The 24507-nt window shown below is 44.6% G+C and overlaps 2 protein-coding genes across 6 annotated transcripts in view; both read right to left on the reverse strand.

The window, feature by feature from the left end:
- Positions 1-24507, reverse strand: part of Agbl4 (ATP/GTP binding protein like 4) — a 1113017-nt gene that overhangs the window by 193931 nt on the left and 894579 nt on the right. The window lies entirely within an intron of this gene.
- The window catches only part of Bend5 (BEN domain containing 5), a 47227-nt gene that overhangs the window by 3068 nt on the left and 19652 nt on the right, over positions 1-24507 (reverse strand). For all 3 annotated transcript variants that reach the window (XM_028786985.1, XM_028786965.1, XM_028786974.1), the window contains exons 4-5: positions 10375-10523; positions 4721-4934 (exon numbers count right to left, since the gene is read on the reverse strand). In XM_028786985.1, the coding sequence (XP_028642818.1) occupies positions 4721-4934; positions 10375-10523 (363 nt within the window). The remainder of the gene's footprint in view (positions 1-4720; positions 4935-10374; positions 10524-24507) is intronic.

Genomic DNA, 24507 nt, shown 5'->3' on the forward strand with positions numbered 1-24507 from the left:
GTAGAAAATGACCTGACAGTCCAACAATAAGAAATCATGATGGATAACCACAGCCTTGTCAACCCACAGAGGTGATACAGGGCTGCAGCTTGTAAGACTAACTTGTACAAAGCCTTCCAATCACATAGGAGAAGCCTGGGGACTAGAGTGAAGGGGCAGTTCGGGTCAGAATCCATTGCTGCTTCCCCACTTCTTGCCTCTCCAAGGATGGGTAGGGCCCACCTCCTCTTGCCATCCATGCTGCAGGAGTGTGTGCCACAAGTATACTTTCTCTGTGTTGCCTCTTCCTCTCCACTGAGAGGAGTTCTACTCAAATGTGCCTTGCCTGGCCTCCATTGCCTCCTGAACACTCTTAGTGTTCAGTTCATCTATCTTCACTTGTCTATAAAGACTGATAAGAAGAGGTACATCAGGGTCTTCTGCTCTGTCTACCTACAATCCCTTCCTTTCAAAGCACCCACAAGCTAAGTGTCCTTGTCCTCTCTTCCCGAAGATCCTGGCTCCAATTATCACCTTCTTAAGTCCTGTTCATTCTCTTGTGCTCATAACTACCCAGCTGAGTGAGGAGGCTGAAGTCTACCTAGCACTCTGTCCCCATGCCTGTGGAGTTTCCTATGCAAGTATACACTGTGATCTGATAAAATACAATCATCCCCCACTTACATCCTGACTTACCTAAGTCAGGACCATATGTACAGTCCAGCAACCTTGCTTGGACCTAATCTAAATCAGGGAGAAGCCTGTCAAGAGATGTTCAGGCGCAAACATGGCTCTAATCCCAGAGGCAACTTGTCTGTATCCAGTGGTGTCTCAAATCACATAACCTAGGAAGTTCTGTCTCTCCAGTGGTCTTCAACACAATAAAAGAAGAGAGAGAAGCAAACAACAGGGGGGGGGGAGCTGTGATAGCCCCCTGAGAAGAGGTGGAAAGAGAAGGGCACACACTGAGAAATGTGTTCAGGAAGGCCCCCACAGAATTCCAATCATCTTCATTTCCTGGGGTAACAGCTCGGAATGGCCCCTCAGGTTGATTAAAAGGCTTTTGTTAGACTCTAACTTATTAATCACCTGCAGTTGCTGGGAATGTGTCCCTCTGCGAGGGAGCATTTGAGATTATTGCTTAATTAACAAGGTTTATAACAGCGCTAATGTGTCCCATTAAAAAAGTTATAAAAATTAACCAGAACGCAATGCTGTGGCTCATTTAGAAAGCTCAGATATGCTGCAAAAAGGTCATTCGACCTTAATAAGATTTAACTGTCACTTTGGAGCTTGTCATCAGAGCAAGGCCTAGCTCTGTCCTCCAGTCTTCATCCTTCCAAAGCAGGGTCAGAGCTTTCCCACAGCTCTGCTCTCTGGTAGGGGACAATTTTAACATCAAAGAGAACATCCCCCAGTGCTATGAGTCTGAAGGCTTCTGTCACTCTTATATGCCCAACATGACAGAGGATGTTCACATCACACAAAATAAATACAAAACAATCCCATTCCTGCCAAACAGCCCGCCCGTGAGGAACCAGCCAAATACAAGCTGGAATCATTCAAATAATTAGGCTAAAAATGGTGACTGTGTGGTGGTGTGGCAAACGTACTTTAAGCCTGTCTTCCTGCAGTGAAAAAGTAAAACATCAATCTTGTATTTCAGTACCAGAGACTTCGCTGACACCTGAAGCCTGACACCCCAGCTTGGCTTGGCTCATTCTGCCCTAGCTAAGGGTCCAGGAATCCTCCAAGAAAAATGAGCTGAGCCAGGTTTTGGGTGCTCTGGGACTCATGGTAGAAGCACTCACTCACACTGAGGTCAAAGAGAATTTCTTGAAGGAGAAGATCTTACACAGATCTGCTGTAAACAGCAGTAGCTGGCCCTACAGGACAGGTACAGAGGCTGTGGTCATTCCAGGCATAAGGAATAATGCTTGCAAATTCCCTGAGGGGAGAGCAAATGAGGCTTCCTCAGTTCATTCTGCTAATAACTAAAAACTACAGCCAGAGATATAGCCAGCAGCCAGACTGAATGTGCCTGTGTAACATGCTAAGAAGTTCACCTTCTAAACACGGGGACTCTGAATCGGCTTGGGTGGGCGGGTGAGTGGTCATTTTAGTTACATAATCAGGAGAACGGTTTGGAGGCTTCAGGAAAGAAAGCATATGGGTAGGCCTGAATTCTGAGAGTAGAGTGGATCTGAAAAGACAGAGGGGCTTAAGAGGTATTTAGAGACAGGAAGGCTGAAGAGGTGGATGTGCGGAAATGGGAGGGAGATGTACCTGCCTGGTTATGATATTCATGAAGAGAGAGCACAGAAGGGTGGAAGGCTGCATGCGAAAGGCCAATACTCTTAAATGCTTACTCTACGGAGGCTGGGAGCAGGATGTTCATAAAGCTGAGCTTCTAATGGAGATGAGGGAGAAGGAGAAGACATGCTGTGTGGAGCCTTTGGCAGGGACAGTGTGGCAGAAAGCAGTGGAGGGAGGCAGGAGGATGACTTGGAGCTTGTGGCCAGCCTGGGCTACAGAATAAGAGCCTGTCTCAAAACAAAAACAAAACAAAAAACAAACAAACAAACAAAAAGCAAAGACAAACAGAAAGCACATAGGTTTCGGCCAAGAAACTTTGTTTTCTTGGATCAGTAAACAGCTACAATGACTGGAGACCGCACTAGGCAGTGAACGGAAAGGCAGCAGCAGCCTCTCAGAATAGAGGCACACACTCAGCAGATCTGTTCATACTGAAACACGATGATGGCTATCTGAGGGTACCCAGGAGCTGCTGCTGAGTTACATTATAGTAAGTGTGACAGAACTGGCAGTTCACCCCTACCAGGAAAAGCAGGGATGCCTTCCCAAGAAAAACCTTTCTCAGGGTGTCCCCTTGAATAAAGCTGCACCATTTCAGACAGCAGCCGCTAAAGGTTACCTGTTACTATCTAAAAATAAGTGGCTGCCTTCTTCATGAAGTTACTATGAAGCTCCACAAAGCTTCACAAATTAATCATGAGCTAGTCAGGTGGGGAGATAGCTGCTGCGTTACATCGGAAACGGCTGCAGACCAGAGTGAGAATGTGTGGGTTTGAATCCAGACTCTGAACCTGCAGAGCTGTGACCTTAGTTTAGCTGTACAATCACTAGCATCTTGCCACCTTGACCTCTAGAACACTCAACATAACGAGTCATTCTCTACTGTCTGTGTTCCAACCTTCATCTCCATGATCTCCCTAGGGGTCTCCCCTCTAACTAATGGCCTCTGGGGCCTGTGCAAACTCAAGCTGCATACTATGGCTTTCACTTCCCTGTAAGATGGGCTGCTACCCACCTCTGACCTCCTTCTTAGCTGTGTAGCCAGCCATTTCTTCCTTGAGCTGCTTTACCTGAGTATGCTGGTCTCTGTACTGTGGTGTACTCTGCCTGACCTACTGTGCCTCTGACTTTCACTGCCTTTCCTGTCTAACTCAGCTGGAATGCCGTATGTTGAAACAGGCCTCCTTCATATCATGTATGAAACTCAGAGAACCTAAAGCTGATGGACTGTGTCTCAGATGTATTTGGCCCCAGAATGTGCTGAACTATAGGACCTGCTCAAACTAGACATTCATCTGACTGATCACTGAGTGAGTCTTAGTTTCTTCATCAAAAAATGGCAGACCTGGCCATTTAGAGAAGAATGATTAGGGACAGACTACAGAGCCATCCTTAGTTTCCTGGCTTTACTCCTGGCTTTCCTATTATAGCCTGGGAAAAAGGATCTACTACTTCTGTGCTTCAGTTTCCTATCTGTGTAAAGGATAACAGCAGCCAGCAGCAGTTCTGTTGCTGGGAGAGCGAGTTAATATACTTCAGAGTGTTTAACACAGACCTCGTTTTAATGTATTGGGATACAACGAGTACTCAGAATGATTAGCAGTTACTACTTCCATTCTGCTCCGTATACTATACTCCTTACTTTGTACTGACTATATAGTACTATTGTTCTTATATTTATTTTGATCATGAGACTGAGTTCCTTGTAAATGAACATGGTGTCTTGTCCCTTGTGTTCTTGACCTCCAGAGGAGAGTCTAGCAAGGGGGTGTGGCCTGAGAGGAAGGAAAAAGAAGAAAGGGGATGAAGGAAGGAACATGGGAGCAGAGAAGCAAGGAAAGAAGGAAGGAGGAGGAGAGGGAAGATGGGTAAGGAATATGGGGTATAGTCATATCTTTGGGTGACAAATGACTCCCTGATTTTCTGTCTGCCTTCTCCAATACCAGAAAGGAAGTTTTGTCATTGGCTCCCCATCTTATCGCCTGCTCTAGAAATGTCTAATAAGAAGTTTCTCCAGCCTCGACCGTTACCACTCTCTAGATACATTCCTTTCCCAGGTACACTCCTCTGTTCAAGATGCTTCTGCCTCCTGAAGTATCTCTCCTCCTCGCTCAGCCCATCTCTGCATCTGATGGGCATCAAAAGGCTCTGTTCAGCAGCCCTTCTCCCTGGGACCCAGCACAACCCTTTTAAATGCTACACCCTCGAGTCATATTTGTGCCACTGTCCACAGTCATTTGTCCTGTCCAGTGTGAGATCTCTAGTGACAGCTTATGATGTCTGTCTCTGTGTTCCTATGTCACACTCAGGGGTTGGTATCCAGGGGCTTCAGTAAGGATTCACCAAAAATTAATTAAATTAAAATACATTTCTGACAGAGTAAAGGACAGGCTGTCCAGCATTGTGTTCCCACTGAGTAAGCTACCTCTGACGATGCTTAGCTTGTGAGGAGAGAGGGGTGGCTTTGGGATTGCATCCTTCTTTTTTTTTGTGGCGACTCCTGTGACACTTCTGTTTTTCAGAACATCTGTTCCCCAGATCATGACTGCCAAGTTCTTCGTGTACTTAGAATCTCCTTGGGTAACTTGTAGCTGGTGCCATTTCTCCTCGTCAACCCAAATCCCGCTTCCCAGATGGACCTGAAAGAGGTAAGAACATCACACCTGTTTAGTCTGACAGGAAGGCAGCTGGAGGCCACTTCTGTCCTTTAAATCACCACTTCTTCAGTGTAAACGATTCGTGCCACAGATGCAGCAACGGCCTCACTCGAAGAATCCCTGTGATGCACCAGGCCTTATTCTAAAGCCCCGACTTCACTGTATTAAACAGAAGGTGCTATGATAGCACTGTCATTTCTGATGGGAAAACTAAGTTCTGTTAGATGAAGTCACTCAATTTTTGAGTGGCAGAGCTGGGATTTTAAACTGTACTCATGTTATTAGATGGCTGCTCTGAGCCTGACCTACCTACACTGAGGACACATGTGTTTATATGAGTTATACTACAGAAAGATCAGCTGCTCTTCCATCTGCAGATTCTGAGGCATACGTCTTGCTCACGCGGTGGAGGTTGCTTGGAGGGCTCACTCAGCTGTAATGACCACCGGTGCCGAGGCCTCCTCCCCAAGATTCTGATATATTTGGTCTGGGTGTGGCCCAGACATCATGATGGTTTAGCTCCCTAGATAGTTCCAATTTAGAGCTAAGTTATAAAACGCCTGCCAGCTGGCAGGAGCAGAGCAGCCGCTGGCTCTGCAGCCAGCAGGAGTGTAACTGTGTGAGCCCTTCCCTAGCTCAAACTGCAGCTTCCTTATTCACGAAGTGGGAGACTTGGATTCCATCTCAAAGTTCATCCTCCTGGCTCAGAACACCTAGGATTTTAAGAAATCAAATACAACCACAATATCTGGTTTGCCTTTGGTAGCACACACACCAGAATACAATCTCGTGCTCCCTAGAGGAGACACGGTAAGGGTGACGGTGAGGGTCAATAAATCACACTACCCTCTCTGCTTCCAGAATGTTTAGCAATGAGCTACAACTTTAAAATTTGTCTGTTTTTGGCCATTGACAACTTGCAAAATAATACTCATGTTCATCATTAAAATTTTTTTTTTGACCTTGATATTGCCACTCAAGTAGAGTTTCTGCTGCCATTCTAGAAGGCAGAGATGGTCTCTGTGGGATGGAGACGAGGAGCCTGCTAATGAGCTGACCTTTCCAAGGGGTGTTTAAGAAGGCTCTGACAAAAGCTCTTGCTTTCATAAAGACCTGCTGATCATCACCAAGGCATGGTCAGGGGACATCTTGACGAATGCCTTGGTCTGAGATGGTGCACACGTGTGTGTACACACACACACACACACACTCACAAGTGCTCATATGCACACACAAATTAATGGCAGAATGTAAGAACTCAAGCTCAAGAAATGATTAAAGGCCCTTCTACCAAAGATTGGCTTGGGAAGAAAGGGCAGCCAGGCCAGCCAGGAATACTTGCTTCATCAATTATTGAGGTTTTCTAACTATGAAAACAAAACAACCAGGCAATTCACTTTCATTGCTAAGAATATTCTACATGTTACATCTAGCTTCACCTTCTTTTGCTTAAAAGATCATTCAGCCCACTGTGGGAGGCCAGATAACCAGACTCACCTAGCCTCTCTGTGCTGAGCACTTCAGTACTGTAAATCAGTTTGTTCTGCTCAGAAGGATAAGCAGTCCTGGGGTGAGATGTTCTGCCCAGGACTGGCTTAGTAACCAGAGCCCAAGGTCAAATTTGGCCTTCTGCCCTGTTCACTTCTGAACTGCAGGTGGGCAGTCTGAGCCAGGTGCAAGGCATGCTGAGTACAGGATCTCCGATGGACCTGTGTCCCTCGCTTGATAACATAGTCACACAAACTTCCTGAGTTGGGAGAGAGACAAGGGACTTTGCTCTAGACTAGATTCTGAAAGAGGAAATAAAGACATATGCAGCAATTCTCCTGCATCAGCTTTTTGACCGCTGGGACCATAAGCCTGCACTACACCATCTGGCTTAATTTATTACTCAAGGGGAAAGATGAAGCCATATAATCCAGTGTTCTAGAAGGAAAAAAGGAGCCATATTTTTGAGTTCCTATAATGAACTCAACTTCCTTAATGCTCATAAGAGTAAGAAGCAGGTAGAAACTGCTGTTAACATTTTACACACATGGGCACAAATTTGGGGGACTACATTATTTTCCCCAAGACATACAATCAGCCCATTTAAAAATCAAAATTCAGCCCCAAATCTGTGTAGCCTAGTTCATGCTGTCCTGGCTTGCCCTGATGTAGCCTGAATGTCAAAGGGGGTGGGGATGGGACGCTGATGTGGTTGAAAAGTGCACACCTAACACAGCGATTCTCCATTATTATAGGTTTCCTTTTGAGTCTTCTGCACCTGCAGGCCACATCCTGTGCTAGTTCCCAGTACAGTATTCCACAGGCAGATGGAAACTGGATAAAGCCTGTCTGACTGGCTTTCTTGCCAGTGGCTGCTCCGTCTGCCCAGCTCACCCTGTAATCACTGACATCCGCTTTCCTCCTTTGACTAGATGATCTCAGCAGCTCAGCAGTCTCCAATTCTGTTTCCATGCCAAGACAACCTTTTGGAATTTTGAATGGCTTCCTATTTCTTATCACATTAGACCTGACCTCCTTGGCCTGGCTCCATTCAATCACTAAAACACTAAGTCCATTCCTCTATAAAGGCTCTGAACATACCTGCCTCCTTCTTCCATTGTGGAACAGGAGGAGGATGGACTCTGAGCTGTCAGCCTTGTGTGTGGATCCTGTCTCTTCTGTCAGCGTTAACATAGGCCAGTCACGTCACCAGACTTCTCTGAGTTTCACTTTCCTCAACCACACAGACCACCCTCCGTCTCACAGAGGGGTAATCCGGTTCTAAATGAGATGGACTGAATGTGAGAATATACAGCTGAGGCTGCTATGTCTTCACCCCTTCTTTTCCTATCAGCATCCCTGCCCTTACATTCCTCTGGTCAGAGAAGAAAGGGATGTCCTGAGGATGACAGATTCATGTCATCTTAAGCTACACAGCTTGCTACACACAGGCCACGGTCCAGGAAATGTTGCTTAACTGCTACAGGGATGTTACAGCCCTTGTAAAGTACCAGCTTACCTACAGACATTTACTTCCTGACTCAGTCCCACCTGGCCCGGCACATTCTAGTCGGGAGAGGTCAAGGCTCTCCCCCTTCTGCCTCCTGCAGAGTGATCAAGACCAGTCTAAACTCAAAGCAATAGTAGACATATGGGCATATTTAATATATCTTTGTGGCTTTGGTTTCACCCCTGATGAGCAGCTCTTCCTAAAGAGAACACAATATTTTCTGGCATCCACCTGAGTTCAATGCCAGTGCCATAGAATAGACAGAAACAGTCCTTTGGCCTCAGGAAGATCCATCACAGGTCGATGCTGAGTAACTGAGACAAGGCTTGCTGAGCTCAGCACATTCATGGCTACAGAGTGTAATGTGTAGTTCCCAGGGGCACAGCAAGACAGACTGAGCCCTAGTCTAGGAACTAGGGGGTCTGGCTTTCAGTTCCCACGTGTCTCTAACCTGTCACATGGAGTAGATGATTTCGTGCTCTGAGTACATTTTCAAGATTTGTTACTTAGCACATAAGTATAAGTTAGACTGTTTAATGGTCTTTGCAGTTGTGTAATTCAGTGAGTTTTTTTTTTTTAATAAAAACCTTCTTAGATAAGCAACAGACTTCATCAGAAAGTGATCCATGTGGCAACAAGACCCAGTCATGCAAACCATGGTAACATTTGATCAAAGTGTTAGCTTTCCTTATCAGGGAGGTTATAAAAACATGACATCTGGTAGGATGGACTTCGAAAACTACTTTGTGAAGTATTTTATAGAATAAAACTCATTTCTAGTAACAAATGGATCAGATTCCAGTGTTTCAGGCCTTGCAGAGATTGGGTCTTCTGCTCACACAGGAGAAGGAAGGGTCAGGTGAGACAACAGAGCGAGGAACAATAAATGCAATGATTAAGATTAGCAAGTAGCACCTACTGCCCGGAGGAGCCACTGTGCATTTCCAGGGTCTGCTTCCTTTCCTTCCTGTCACAGTCCTTTGACTGACTTGACTGACTACAAATTAGTCTCGAAGAAAAGCTGGGTGAGGTTTAGAGCGGTGACTGGGAGAAAGCAAAAGAGGTTTTGCTTAATGTGTGTGTTTAAAATTAAATAAGGTTTCGGAGACCTATTTTCTTGAGAAAGAATGCTACTTTTGTAGCAGAGCTCAGAAAGCTGCCTGGCAGCCTTCAAAGCAAGAGAGAAACAGATTTCTCTTGGAAGCTACTTAAGAAAAATTCTTCAATCACCCTACAATGTGGTTCTGACTAAAAGGAATTCAAGAGACTCAGAATGGTTCTGCCATTCTAGCTTCAATCTGGGAGGTTAACAAACTTAGATACACATTTCTACTCCAAAACGGCCTATGGAAAACATCCATCCAGTCTGCTTCTCACTCAGAGGTCCAGGAAGGCCAAGAATTGGCCTGATGTCACACAGGAAGCACAGAAGTAGGGCTGTTCTATGAGCTAAGGCTCAGGCTTCCAACCTCCACTCCTCTGCAAAGCTTACTGGGAAAGCCTGCTGAGTGAATGAAAACAAGGCCTACACCCTGCCTCATCAAGTCCTGGCCCTGCACAGAAGGAGGCACTCCGTAAGAGATGCGGAGAATAGCAGCACATCCAAGAAAGCCCTGGAGATATAAACACGTTTCTTTTTCTCATCTAGATAATATTTTCTTAGGTTCAGGCTGGACAACTGTGGGATGTATCTAAACAAAGCAAGTCAAAGAACCTTTTCTTTTCACTAGGAAATGATATCAGAGACCACCCAAAGCATGAGGCAAGATAAATAAGCTGACACAGATAACTCGAAGTGCCAAGGAGAGGTGAGTCTGAAACGTGTGTGGTAGTGGCAGAGAGTCTAACACTAAAGCTGGATGCTTCCTGGACAAAGGGCTCTGACAGACTTCTTACCATGAGGGCTTATGTGTTCTTCCATGATCTGTTTTCAGGAGTCATGAGAGAAAATATGAAGAGTGATATGTATCCCTGGAGTTGTAGGCCAGTGAGTTAGAGATAAAGAGTATGGCTCATTCACCCCTCTATCCCCAGGACAGAGCTGAGAGCTGGGAACATCTACTTTCAAAATGGTGAATGAACATATACCGAGTTACTAACTATAACCTATTACACTCTAGGTATCTGATTTCATAGGAAGTAAGGAAGAATATCAAACTATCAAGTGAATTCCTTTTGAAAAAAAAATCCTTCTCATAAATAAGCCATTATTTATTCAGTTATTTTGATTCAATATTGTTTTAGAAGAGGAACAAGGAGAAGTCCCAGGGAACCTATGCTACTATGCAATAAATTCCACAGTCACCGGGGCTAGGCTGGGAGGCTGGCTAGCCACATGGGGTTTCAGAAGTCCCCACTGTGCTCTCCACCTTTCCTCTGACTAGCAAGCACTTGGGGAAACGGATATTGAGCTGAAAACACTACCTTGCCATTGTCTAGGATATACTTGTCCATGACAGGCGCAGGAGCGGGGTAATAGGACGACGTATTTGCTTCCTCACTGAAAGTGCTCCGTAACTCCGGCTCGGGCTCGAGACATTCTGACTTTACTTTTTCCAAGTCAATGGCGGGACCTAGGCAGTTAAGAAAAGAGATCTGTCTAGAACTCCAAGGAAAATAAAAGGCAAATATTCTTAACTATGTATCCATCAGCATATAGTGGCACTAGAAAAAAACTGCTAGCTTTTTTTTTGTTGTGCTACACTTAAACCCAGACTCCAATGCACTATGAGGCATGAATGTCACAAGGTGGAATAAAATAAATTCTTATTAACTAGGCTTTAGTAATTAAGGATAATTAAAGGACACGTTCTAGGGTGTCAGTGTCTATGCAGAATGGCAGGAGACTCAACTTCCTACACAGGAACCAGAGTCTGTTCAGATTGCTGGAGAAAGGATGGGAGTTAACTAGAATATGCAAATTATGGGCTTGCCAACAAACTCATCTCTGAAGCTTCTGATGGAGAGGGCCATGTGGACAAAGGGAGACAGACAGGAAAGCTTCAGGGAGGGATGAAAAAGATTCCCCCTTCCTGGGACTTAGGGTCTGAGCATTCCAAGCAAGAAATTAAAATACAACACAGAGCAAGCTACTGATTGCCTGATACAGCGATCACTCACTTTTTATTTTAATGTAATCAACACAAATTATGTGAGATTTAAATAGTGAAAGGAAGCTGGGGAAACGGTTGCTGTTTTGTTTCTATGGTGCCTTTTTTCCCTAGTAGCTTTTAGAATGACAGAGTATTTTTTTCTTTTTTAATCATCTATTGTGTCTTGATTACCAAGGAACAGAGAAAATGAGTAAATAAGGCCAAATGACTCGATTGACTTGTCTGCAAGAACAACTTCAAAAGTTTATAGTTTCACATCCTGGCCTTGACTAAAATCAAGGCGCAGTATGGTGCTGTGTGCTTAGCTTAAGTATGTGATGAAATCAGGCGTGACTGCTTATCCTGGACACGTGGACAGCTGGGAACAAAGCTTTTTATTTACTAAATCCTTGCAACTCTATGCTCAGTTGCCATATCCTAGATTTTGGCTGATGGAAGGAATGTCTCTGTGAGTTTCTTAGTAGAAGTCCTTATGACAAGGCTTTCTAGAATAAGAGCATCATCTCTGAGTTGCTGGTAGCTAACAGTTGCTGACTGCAAGAGAGACTCTCTGTAGTCTCCAAAGATTTAAGCATCAGCTTTGCACAAAGCTGACCACAAAATGGATGGCAGTTAGAATGCCTCAGATGAAAGAACACACAGCATCTTGATACAGATTGAGCCTCATCCCTGGCTCCGCTGTGCTACAGTTTTGTGACTACAAGTGAATGAGCTGCAGGTGGAGAAGTTGGTTGAGTGAAGGACAGATAGCATCCTAATCTTTCTGACAGCATCTCCTGTGGACCCTATACAAGGTCCAGGCCAAGATCTTTATTTTTTCCCCTTATGCATAAAACCTGGTAGGTGTTCTCTAAACGTTTGCTAAAGAAGAAAGGATCATAACAAAGACTGCAACCAAAGTCTCCAAAGCAAGCACATGCCAAAGTTTCCCCTCTGCAGGTATGAATTTCCAACATATGAATAAGTAAAATATTTGATCTTTCTTCAGTTCTGGAAAATGTAATTACTCTACTTTCCCATAAAGACAGGCTGAGGTGTTTGCTTTCTCATCCTGCTCTCATGTTCAGTGGCAGAAAAGAGAAATGGCCGAGAAGGCCATTGCATCCACAGCTCTTAGATCATCTTTACAAAGGTTTTGAAACCTCCTTTTCCTTCTAAGAGAAAAGACTGTTAGGCAAAGCCTTAAGAGCCTAACCCCAGACCTCATGCTTGGGAGAATCAGGTATTCAAAGTTAGCCTCATCTGGATAGCAAGTTGCAGACCAGCCTGGACTACATAAGACCTTGTCTCAAACAAGAGCGACAATGGCTCAATGGCTGCCAAAGATAACTGCCACACGACTATGACCTTGTTCCTCCTTGCTTACCACCCCCACCATGGCCCATGAAGGCCAGGACAACCAGCCTCTTTCTATTTCTAGAATTCAGACGGCCTCATTGTATGTCATGTTGTCCTAGGCCTCTGTGCCCTTAAATGAATGTTGAAGACTGTCTTTCTGTCTATCTGGTTCCCAGTCAGGTGGCTTCTCTCTGATGCCTTGCTTCTAGGAAGTAGTCTCTGTGTTATAACTTGCAAGCTGTGTGTGCAGCCAGCTACCCCCTATCTATTTTCACTATTACACTGTGACACTCTTCAAGATCACAGTTTTACTCACACTGCACCTGTAGAGCCTGGAGCACCTGGCGCATGGTAGGCTCTGAGTAAATTCTCTATGACATGAGAGGGCACAGACGGCTAGAAGGGGGTAGGTCTCTGATAAGTGTGGGCAAAGATTCTGAAGTCCCTCATGCTAAGTAGGGTGTCGGGGGAAGAAATGTGGGTAGGAAGGAATGTCTGTAACCTCTTGTACAGTCCAAGAAGTAGAAATCAGGACAAGATTAACGTCAGAAGCAGCTACTTAGAATGGAAAGTTGGGGCGGGGGGCGAGGATTATAAACAAATGACTCTATCCATACTGGCAGAGTCTACAGGAGTTGAGTGTCCTCTCTCTGGCTCCATGTCCTGTTAGTCCAGTCTCCTAAGACTAATTTCTAATTAAGTGGCATCCCCACCCCTCTACACAGACACCCTCTCTTTGGCCTCAGTGGCTGTGCTTCTATTGTCCTTTTTGTCCAACTGTCCAAACTCCAATGGTGACCCAAGACCTAACTCAGATATCACTTCTTCCATAAGACCTTGATCCTCCAAAGAGAGACAGTTCTACCCTCCTGGGTTTGAATGTACTGTAGGAGGGCTACGACTTCAGTTGAAGTGCTCTGCTCGCCTCTGTACTCTTGATGACACCATCTCTACTCCACAGATGACGTATCTGGTGCTTCAGCTAGGCCGTGAAGCTGAGCAGAGGCATCAACTGGACTGTCTATGTCAGAGACCAATTAGCACCAGGTCAAATTCTTATCTCAAGACTTAATTTACTCACTTTGACCTAGTCTCATATGAAGGAAGGAATGACAACAACCTGACAGATTGAAAACTAAACAAGCGGGGCTGGAGAGATGGCTCAGTGGTTAAGAGCTCTGACTGCTCTTCCAGAGGTTCTGAGTTCAATTCCTAGCAACCACATGGTGGCTCACAACCATTTGTAATGAGATCTGTAATGATGCCCTCTTCTGGTATCTCTGAAGGTAGCTACAACATATTCACATACATTAAAAAAAAAATCTTTAAAAAAAGGAACTAATTCTTAAGAAAAAAGAAAAAAGAAAACTAAACATGTAAAACATATGTATCTACACACACATGTATACATTTGGAGACATATATACATTTATATGTATATATAATATATATATATATGTATTTTATATATATATATATGTATTATACATACATACACACATACACACACACACATATGGAAAGAGATAGACAGACATAGAGAGAGAGTGGAGAGGGTGAGTACCTCAGAGCCTGGCACAGAGTTAGTATTCAGTAAATTACCCCCCACTCTCCAATCCTATACATCTACTTGTATGCTTAGTTTTGACTCTGCTAAACCATGACTTAGTGTGTCCGGGGTCCCCACTGGTCTGTTTCTGCCCTTCATATTTATCACAAGACCCTCTACAGAAGGAGGTCCTATAACCATTTGCATCCCCTTTCCAATGCCCAGACTCATCTCTCTAGGGACTAGCAGAGTTCTGTCAAACATGGAGGCTACTGGCTCTCAAGCAAAAGCATTTCCTACCAGGCTGAGTCAGAATCACTCAACACTGGTAGCAGTCCTCTGCAGCACCCTCCGCCCTCCGGCACACTGTCAATACAGAAAGTATCAACAGGGCCACAGCCTGAGCAAGGAAGGTGCTGAGAAAGGGTTTTAGCATACGTGGGTGTGACTCCAAGATAAAAGATCTTAGGAAAGTCATTTCATCTCTGAACTCAGCTTTCTTATTTACAAAAAGGATGACTCTTGAATAGCAGAGGACCAAAGGCAGGCACAAGACAGAAGCTCAGAACATGGCAGATGAATGGGAAAATGATCAGTCACTAAAGGACATGTTCAGTATTACAGAATCAGGAAAGTAAAGGACAAAATCCAACAAAACAGACCACCAACAAAAAGCCTTATGTTGTTTCCTTGGAGAGCAGAGGGCCTCTAGTGCTTTTAATTTAAGATGTTGTGGGGGGATCACTTCATTGCAAATTTTAGTCGGCTCCACTCCCGATGTTGGCAATTTACATCTCATTACAACAAATGCTTCAGATTGCTGTTTTGCTTTTTAAAATTTCTGAGGCATTGTTCTGCCTCAAACACATGTGACCAAATTAGCCACAATAATAAGCACTTGTGCTGGGAGACAACACTGTACGTTCTGGCGCAGATATTTTAGGTAACAAAGGAACTTTTTTCATTTTGTGGGAAGAGTAGAAAGAAAAAAGAAAGGCCTTTTGATCCACTGGCATTCAGGTAGTGACACACACTTGAGGTTTATTTTGGGGAAACTACACCTTCCATGGAGAAAAAAACCTCAGCCAAGTAAAGAAAGCCCTTTCAAAGGACACAAAAGGCAGTACCTCCTTCTTCAGTCATTCATGAACCCAGTCACCACACAAGCTGACACACATCCCACACAAACCCCCTCACCACACACTCTCCATAAGAGACATTGAGATTCTGGAACAAATAGGAAATATTTCAGCTGTTTGGAAGTTTGTAATTATGCACGTGAAACACTACAATGTGATACACAGAGGTGATGGGTGCACAGTGGAGCCAGGGGACAAGACATGGTCTAAATCCCATGTCCTAGATCCTCTACCTCTCTAAGCCCTGGCGATTCATCTTGTAAAATGAGGACTGAGCCACAGAGGAAAACAGTCTGCTTGTTGGAACAACAAAGAGGTGAAATTGTACGGCCTTACTTTTAACTCTGAAAAGTTGTCACTTGACGTGATTTCAAGGAGCTCTAGAGGTCACCTGTGTCTCCAAATCCTATACATGTTTGGACATGTTAGATTTCTCCTTAAAAGGGTTAAATCATACTTATTTCTAGATGTCTATAATGAGTTTGAAGTACACATTTAGTTTTCGAAAGTGCAAATTAAATCAAGTCAAAACTTCTGAAAGCAGACAGAGCATATACTGTGGCATGTGGGGCACTGTGGATTTAGAGAACGGTGATCTGCTGTCTTGAAAAGAATCTGGACATGGACAGTGACATAAAACAATTAAGGAAATAAGCAAGAGCCTTGGGAAGAGGGGGTGATCCAGGCAGGTCAGATGCTATGCCTCTGTGGCCCAGGGCAGAGCAGGCTTCAGTCTCTCTGGATCTTTCCATGCCCTGGAGGATAGCCCTACCATTTTCACCTACCACTGAGACTATGCACCTTCTTAGCTTCTACAAGGGCTGAGGCAATCTGGCCTCTTTTCTTCAGTGAATCTATCACACACCTAATAAATGCCATTGATGAGCTAGGTAGCTTTCAGAGACTCACAGAAAGAGGTGACACACTGTCACAATTGCTGAGTAGCAGACAAGAAGACTCTGGAACAGAAGCAAAAGCAGCCATGCTACACCTGGAAAACACTAGGACTGCCTCAGAACAATGGACATACACTTGGAGGATTGGTAAGTGATAGTTGGGTGAGGCCCTTGGTGGGTTATCTTCATACAGTGAAGGGAAAGGGGACAAAACGCAGGCTCCCTGCCTAACCACAATGTGGGCAGTCTGACAATCTACACATATTTGTGAAGAGAAAGGTCCCGAGTGATCAAGTGATCCTAAAGGGCAGAGCTGGGCCGAGTGTGGTCTAGGAATGTCATCAGCACAAGTGGCAGCTCTTTGGTCCTTGGCCCCTTGTGTCTACATTTCCTGAATGTAGTCTCTGAACAAGGGCTACCACAGACTTTGCTGGGCTAAGGCAAAAGTAATTCTGGCAAGAGGCCTGGGCTGGGTGAGATCCCAGCAGCATACATGGAGGCCTCCCAGGTTGGCTAGGCTCTCAGAGAATCTGAACCAGAGAGTGAGCAGCAGGGCAGAAATGGCTGTGAGAGAAGGCATGACGCCCTTCAAAGAAAGAGGAAGTGGAAGCAGAACCAAGCCCGCAGTGTCAGGGCATCAGAGTATTTCTTGAGGACCATTTTCAGTCAAGCGTTGGAAAAGGATGGAGGACTGATACCGATTGACTGTCATCTATGTTAAGTCTCTTACAAAAAGTCTCCTTTTAGAAACTCTTTTCACCACACTGTTATTAGCTGTTTAACATCTCTGAAAAAAGCAGAAGTACTGAGAGACAGAGGCAGGGCAGCAGTAGCCCTGTTTGCTGCTGTATCCTCATTGCCCAGCACCTGTAAAGTATTCACTAAGTAAGTGCTGAAGGAAAAAGGTTAACCCTGACTGAACCCCTGAAGAATGACCTCCTTAAGACCTGGGAGGGCCAGTGAGGTGAAGTGGAGTATGAAGCCACACAGGTACTGCCTGCTCAGGTGCAGGGTTCTTGGGCTCTCTTGAGCCTTGATCCTTCAACTTTTTACCTCTCCTCACCGAACACCACTTTCTAGAGGTTTCATAGGCTTCCCATGTCCTCTAATGCCCATTCTGCATTAGGACCCTCACCTCCTCCGTCCTTCCAATACTCTTTCAGGTTATCTCTGAGGAACTCTATAGCTGTGTGAGAGTGTGGGGGAGTCACCAGAACTCATTTCAACCTCTGGGAACTCTGAGCCTGTACTTCACTCCATAGCAAGTATACCTTCTTATCTGTTTCTCTTTCACCCGCCCACGCCCACTTCTTGGCCGACATAGCATCGACATGGCAAGACATGCCAAGGTAGCTCGGGTTTGTTCTGCCAGAGCAGTGCTGAAGAAGTCACACAAGCACTTTACCGCTATGAGATGGCTTCTGGTCCTGGAATTGGATGAGTTGGAGGGGTGAGAGTTTGAGGTTGTCCCCAGTGGTGTGGGAGCCGAGGGGTCTTGTGTTGTGTAACGGTGACCATGAGGCCAGGAGGCCTAGGGAGTAGAATTTACTATGTGACTGCACTTCCTCAACTAATTTTCCTTTCCAGAGGTGTTAACAGGCTTTTCTTTCAGTTCTCTGTGTAAGTCAGCCTCTCTTACAGCTGTGAAATGTTGTTCAGAGTTTCCCATTGCATAGGATATAACTAAATTCCCTAATCTGAGGCCTTGTAACCTCACCTCCGGCACCCATACTCCACCAGTATAAAAAGGCCCCTCCTCTCTCCTCCTCTAATATCAAAGGCCTAAGAACAAAGCAAACACCATATTTGCTGCTAAGAGTATTTCACTTTTCATGCCCAGCAAAGGGCCTAGAACAGAGAAATATCTAATAAATGTTTCCTGCACAGACACTTTTCCCTACAGCCCCAGCTATTCAATGACAGTAGGGGTATAACAGGAAGGCAGAAGGAGCTTCCTGTGTCTAGGGCCATGATACAGGTCAGTGGTTCTCAACCTTCCTAATGCTGTGCCTCTTTAATATAGTTCCTCATGTTGTGACTGCCCCTAACCATAAAACTATTTTGTTGCTACTTCATAACTGTAATTTTGTTACTGTTAGGAATCTTAATATAAATATCTGATATGCAGGATATCTGTTATTCAACTCCAAAGGAGGTAGAGACCCCCAGGTTGAGAAGCAGGTTGAGTTATAGGTGGCCCAGTGATCTCCTGCAAGAAGGCTACAAAAGGCTTCACATCCTGCAGGAAGGCTGGACAAGGTGAGCTCTGGGCCCCTGTGAGAACTACTCCCAAAATCAGAGAGCTCCTTAGGACAGCAAGTGTGGGCAGCCTTTGGGCCTCGGTGAATCCAAGTGGTCAAAATGAGTCCATCCTTCCCTGAGAGCTGAAACATCTGCCTGCCACAGCTTCCTAATGGTGAAATCCCCACACATATTTAGATTCTATGTAGCACAGCCATGTTCTTTCCTCTTGGTTTCAGTTTTTCTATGTATTGATATGAGAAAGGAAAGATGAATTATCTTTTTCCTAAAAACATAATGTCCATGAAAACTGTGGGAAACTTCTGCTTAGAATCTTGAAGCTATATAATCTGGTAAAACAGACACTATGAAGAAATGAAGCAGGAAGCCTGTACAAGAGTATGTCTTAAAGCTCCAGAATTCACAGGCAGGTAGAAGAGGAGACACTGCCATAGAGGCCCAGGGGCTGTGTGACTGATCAGACAGCCTGACATATGGAAAAATAAGATAGGCCTACATAAGAAAGTTGGTTCTTCCTGGGCCTGTGGCCTCAGGCAAGTCACCTAATCTCTTGGAGCAGCCTGTTTCCTCATCGATGAGCCCACCTAAGGTGGTTTTATGTGTAAAAAGTTTCTAGTGTCTGCCCCAAGGCACATCTAAAGGGGAAGTGAGCTGTAAGTTAAACCCTTTGCCATTTGCATTTCCTGATGGGCACAGCCAGCAGCAAACAAGCCTGTCACAGGGTGACATGGAAGGCAGAGCCCAGAGATGTCTAGATTGCTCAGCTGCCTAACAGCTATCAAAGGGACAGGAGGAGCTTTCCCTCAGCCTCATATCCTTGGCCCACAGGAAAATGGGTTCTGGGAGAAAAGATAAGGAGAACCTAGAATTATTTAACCACCTTGAAATCACATTTGAAAATAATCTGGCATTAACTGTGGGTAATTTTGATAAGTAGACAAAGAAAAAAATATTTAAAAGGCCTTCAAAATGAAAGATGGCCACTATCATTCAGAAAAGTGATCCCAGTTTCACTGGCAGATCTTTTTTGTGACATCCAGTTGAGGTGCACCAGTTACACTCTGTACCACTCCAACCTTGGGAGCTCCTGTGAGCCCCCAGTGTTTTACTATATGACGCTTCTCAGCTTCTTCAGCCTTCTCTCAAAATCCAATTATTTTTAGTGTTTCTGCTCACTGGTGGATTCAAGGAGGAAAACCTAAGCAACGAGGAGGCAGAGTTCTATCTGGTGATGTCTGAAGAAACTGATGGGACTTATGATCTCTGAGACAGGTGATGGGATCCGAGATTAATGAGGACCCATCAGTGAACAGACAACTGGAGGTAAAGTAGAATTCCACTCAGGAAAATGGAGACAGGGGGGGCATTTCTAAAACTACAGGTCACAAAGTTGTGAACTGAATGACTTTAAGATGTACTCTAAAGCTTAGACTAGGAAGAGATTGGCAGGAGGCATGAAGGGTTAACCAAAGATTAAAATGTTCCCTGCAATCTCTGTGTTGTGTTGTAGGAAGGACAGCTGGGAGGTGCTAGGTGCTGTGTACACACTGTCTCGTGTCATCCTTGAATGGCCCTACAGGTCAATGTAGGAGTTATGGAACATTGCCATGCTTGGGTATGGCAGATGTCTTCACTGCAACTGTTTATTTAATCATCTTAGCCATATTGGTTGGGGCTGTCGGTGACTCTGTTTTGTAGACAAGGAAAGTAAAACTGAGGAAGTAATTTGTTCAAAGCAACTGAAGGAGATTACCAATGAACTAGCACTCAAAACTCCAGAAGTTCTGACCCCAGGGCTCATGCAGAATTTAAATTACTAAGTGGGTTCTTTGCCTCATATAGCAGGCTTAAAGAGTCCCATTTCACAGAGGAGAAAACAGACTCAGAAGAGTTAACAACTCTTTTGCTTCAAGTCACACAGGTAAAAAATTATGAGAAGTGAGATTCAAGCCTAAGTAATATCTCTTGCCAAAGGCCAGGCTGCCTCCAGTACAGGGGAAGTCAGCAGGAAGCATCCGGCTGACATTAGCTGTCTTTTTCAAGGCACCATCAGAGACCTGAGCGTACAGAAGCCAGCTCAGTCCACAAAGGATTTTAAAGATCAAAGCTGGTATTTTAACAGACCTTGGACAGAACACAAGGCATAAACTCAGAGGGTTAGAGTGGTGTTAGCAATCCAGCTCTGAAGAGCCAAGACAGATATGCAGGCCAGCCAGCATGGCTTCTTCTTCAAACATTTCAGCCCGCTTATGATCCAGCCAACAGGGACATTATCTCTTCCTTTCACATGCTCTTCTTTTAAATGGAGATAATAATCCTTACCTGGGCTTGCAATAAGGCTACTGGAATAGTCCAATTGGATAAAAATGTCAAGGTGCTTTGAAACCTGTAAAGTGCCCATCACATGTAAATTACTGTTATTATTCTTATTATCTCTCCCTCAGCTGGTCAGAATTCATCATCTGTGCCTACATTCCTTGACAAAATATACACAAAATCTGAAATCATTATCCGCCTCCCTCCTGCAATTAAAGCACCAATCTTATTCCAACTGGTGTCAGGTTGTATCCATGTTTGTGGTTCCCACCATCCTCAAGGCAAGGACACATCTATTCCTTTTCATGTGCCTTGGAGTTCTTTAGAGAAGTACCTGAACTTATGTTATTTGGTTCACACCAAAATGAATGACTAAACTTTGTTGTTTTTTTTTTCTACCTATTAAGAGCAGGGACTCAGGATGGTGAGATAGCTCAGTGAAGCTTTGGGTTCAATTCCTGACTCCCACCACACACACAGATACACACAGACAAACACACAGACACACACACACACACACACACACACACACACACACCAAGTAAATAAAAATGTAATTATTAAGTTCAAGAACAGGGACTATTGGCTGAGGAGGAGCCATGAAACACCCCTTTGCTCCACTCTTACACTGGTGCTTCTTGCCCACTGCATCCCAACTGCTCTGCTTCACCTTGTCCCCTTTGTCTTCCTGGACACTGTCATCTCCTGGTTTGAAACCCTAACCCACTAGCTTGCAGATGTTCTTCATGAAGGTCTTTGTCTCCTTCATCTCTATGTTTCGAGTATCTATCCCTGTCTTAGCACAAAGTACAATCTCAACAAACATTTGTTGATGAAGAAAAAATAAATGAATGAATGAACCCATAAATCAGTGTGGGTCTTATAAGCAGTAATTCCCCTATGCTTTAGAATGCTCAGCACTGAATCTCTGCAGCGGAGTCGAGACTGCCAAGTACTGAACACTGACTCTGCTGGACATACAGCCTTCTTGTTTAATCTTGACACTGTAACAAATACAGAAGTAAATGACCTTGGAGTGGGGGCAGTGTGTGGATATGTCTTGTCAGAAAGGGCTGTTTTCCTGGCTAAGATCATAGACAAGGAACAGAGGGTCCTTCATGAAGGATGGTGAAGGCACACCCCATTGGTGACAAAAAGTCAGAGTGCTAAAGGGAAGAGCTCTAGAGAGACATGCAAGATCAGTGTGGTCCTGCTTCTTCACTAGCAAAATGAGGACAACCTCCTGTCTCTTGTCAGTTCTTATGGAGATCCAGGATTCCACTCTATAGAGAGTCCTTCCCATCAGACACAGCTGCCCCTTCCAGAGAATGAATGGAAGAATGAGGGAGAGTGAATATACAATGATGAAGTGAATCACCCAGCCACGCCTCCGACGCCACTGCTGCCATCCTGCTATCCCTGGGCCCTTCAGTGTGTGCCCCCAACCTCCATGAGCTACCCTATTACAACTCCTGGCTCCCAAGGACTCTTATCTCCATGCCTGGAGTTGTCATGAGCTATGAGCCACAGGCCAGGCTGTTGCTTTCCAGATTGCCCATCTACCCCTACACTACCCAGAGGATTCAGCGGTGATTCTCTCATGCACAGAGAAACCCTCTTACAACAGGTCTCCTGATCTACTGGCCAACCTGGTTCTGATTACCTGTATAAATGATCCAGCACCCAGTGTGGACAAAGACCTTTGAGCTGAGATCCTAGGGGAGGAGGGCTGGTGAGCCCTGGAAGAGCAAGGAAGAAGCCAGGACCCACGAGAACACAAGCCTTGGAGGGCATGTTGAACCAGCAATCATCTCTCTTTTTCTGGATCTTCTCTACCCTGCTTCTCCTTAGTTTTCCCAGAGTCAGGGGAGGGGAAGGATTGCTCAAAATGTGGGTCCCTCCCCCACAACTGGTTATTCTTCATTTTAATTACATGTTTACACATTTACCTCCAACTCCACCTTCTACCCACCTCCCAATGTTTTTACTTTCTTTGTATCTCCCCTAGTAGGTAGACTTGGAAAGTATTCAGTGGTGTTGAATGAAGAAATAAGCAGACATCTATAACTCATTCTATCTCCTAATGTCAAATATAACGAGAAGCAGTGAAGTTGGTAAACCTGCCCGATATCACAGGGCCAATTTCTGATTGGGGGAGCCAGCTGTAAATTCCAAAACAGACCCTATCTTAGCCTCTCTTCCAAATGATGTAGAAAAAGAGTAACTACAGTACCTGAGCATCAACAGCATCCCAGACACTATACTGTGTGTTCCAGAGCTGTAAGAGGGCTGACATCAGGTCAACTTTAAGGAGTGGAATATTGAGGCTCAGTGTTTTGCTGGTTGACTAAAGCTATACCTTATTCTTCATACCCAATTACCCTTGCCTTCATTAAAACTCACTTTTCAAGCTTACTAATGTCTTCCTGCTTCTGCTTTTCTTTATCAATCTTCCGAAAATAGCTGTCTTATATCTGCTGTCCATAGCCCTCTGTGCTTATGAGATCCTCAAGGGAAGAAGGCAAAGTATACATGCATGCATATGTGTGTGTGCACATGTGTGTGTGTGTGTATTTGTGTTGCGTATGTGTGTGTTCTGTGTATATGTTTGTGTGTGCATGTGTATATGCACATAAGTATGCATGTGTACATATGAATTGTGTGTGTATATGTGCATGTGTACATATGAATGTATGTGTGTGCATGTGCAAATACATGTGTGTGTGTTCAAAATGTATGTGACTGTTATTCACCACTAGGCACAATGCCTGACACAGAAGTAGTAGTAAGTATTGGTAAGGGGAGCCAGGAAATGAGGAAAGAAGTTAGAAAGGGAGGAAAAACAAACGAAATGAAAGAACTTTTCAAAGACAGAGTTAGAAAGTAGAGAAGTTGGAATTCGAGTCCAGGCCTGTATATATATCCACAGAATATACAGCCTTACCCAGGCAGAGACCCTCTGATTATTGAGGACTGTGTGGCTTTGTGTTAGCATCAATTATCACACGTTGATGAATGGAGTTTAAATGTCCCTATATGGAGGAAGATGTGTGTGATTTCCAGGAAGTCTGCTGCCCTGAGAGTACAGGGCTCTGTGTGTGGCTATGGCCATATGTGTGGCTGTATCTCATATCACTGTGATAGCAACAGTGACACACCAGAGAAGAGATAGCCACTGGGCATCATGATGACATACATTTAAGTCCTGCAAGATGAGAAAGCCTGGCAAGGTCAGATACCTAGTCTGGTCAGGGTTACGTTTGACTGTCAAGTGTTTTATGATGAAAAGAGGCACCTGTCTACACATAACACAACTTCTTACTGCCCAAGGTCAGGGTGGATTCTGCAGTCTAAACTCAGTTCAGGACCATGTAAAACAGATCATATCCCCCAGGAGATGAAAAATTGGTGTGGAGAAATTGTGCAGTTGGTATGCTTCCCCATCCTTCTAAAGAAGTTCACAGAAGGCCCGGTACAATCAAAGCAAAAGCCCTTCCTCAGAAAATCAGGACTGAAAAATCAGTTCTGTCCCCTGGGTCCACCTGTGCTATAGCACCAACATTGTCTTCATAAATTCTCACATGTATGGATCCTCACTGACATTTCACTGTAATAAATACCTTGTGAATCTGAAAATCACTCCTAACTTTTAGTGCCACAGTGAACCTCTTCAACTATGATTTGGGACCCAAGCCAAGATGAAGGTAGGGCTGGGGAGTGGGAACACTTCTAGGGCATTAGCTACAGTGGTGTGGTGTGAGTTAGAGGTTTGTATCTCTGGTAATCCCTATCCTGCTTGCTCCTCTGTGTCTAGGACAGAAAGAAAGGGCCCTGGCTGATCTACTGAGACACCACCATGAAGTCACACTTGAGAAGCAAAAGGCACCTGCAAATAGAAAGGGGGCACTATGAGAGCATGCCTGTCCACACGAATCTAAGAAAGG

Source organism: Grammomys surdaster, unplaced genomic scaffold (genome assembly GCF_004785775.1).
Source record: "Grammomys surdaster isolate TR1022 unplaced genomic scaffold, NIH_TR_1.0 100, whole genome shotgun sequence".
NCBI classification, from domain to species: Eukaryota; Metazoa; Chordata; class Mammalia; order Rodentia; family Muridae; genus Grammomys; species Grammomys surdaster.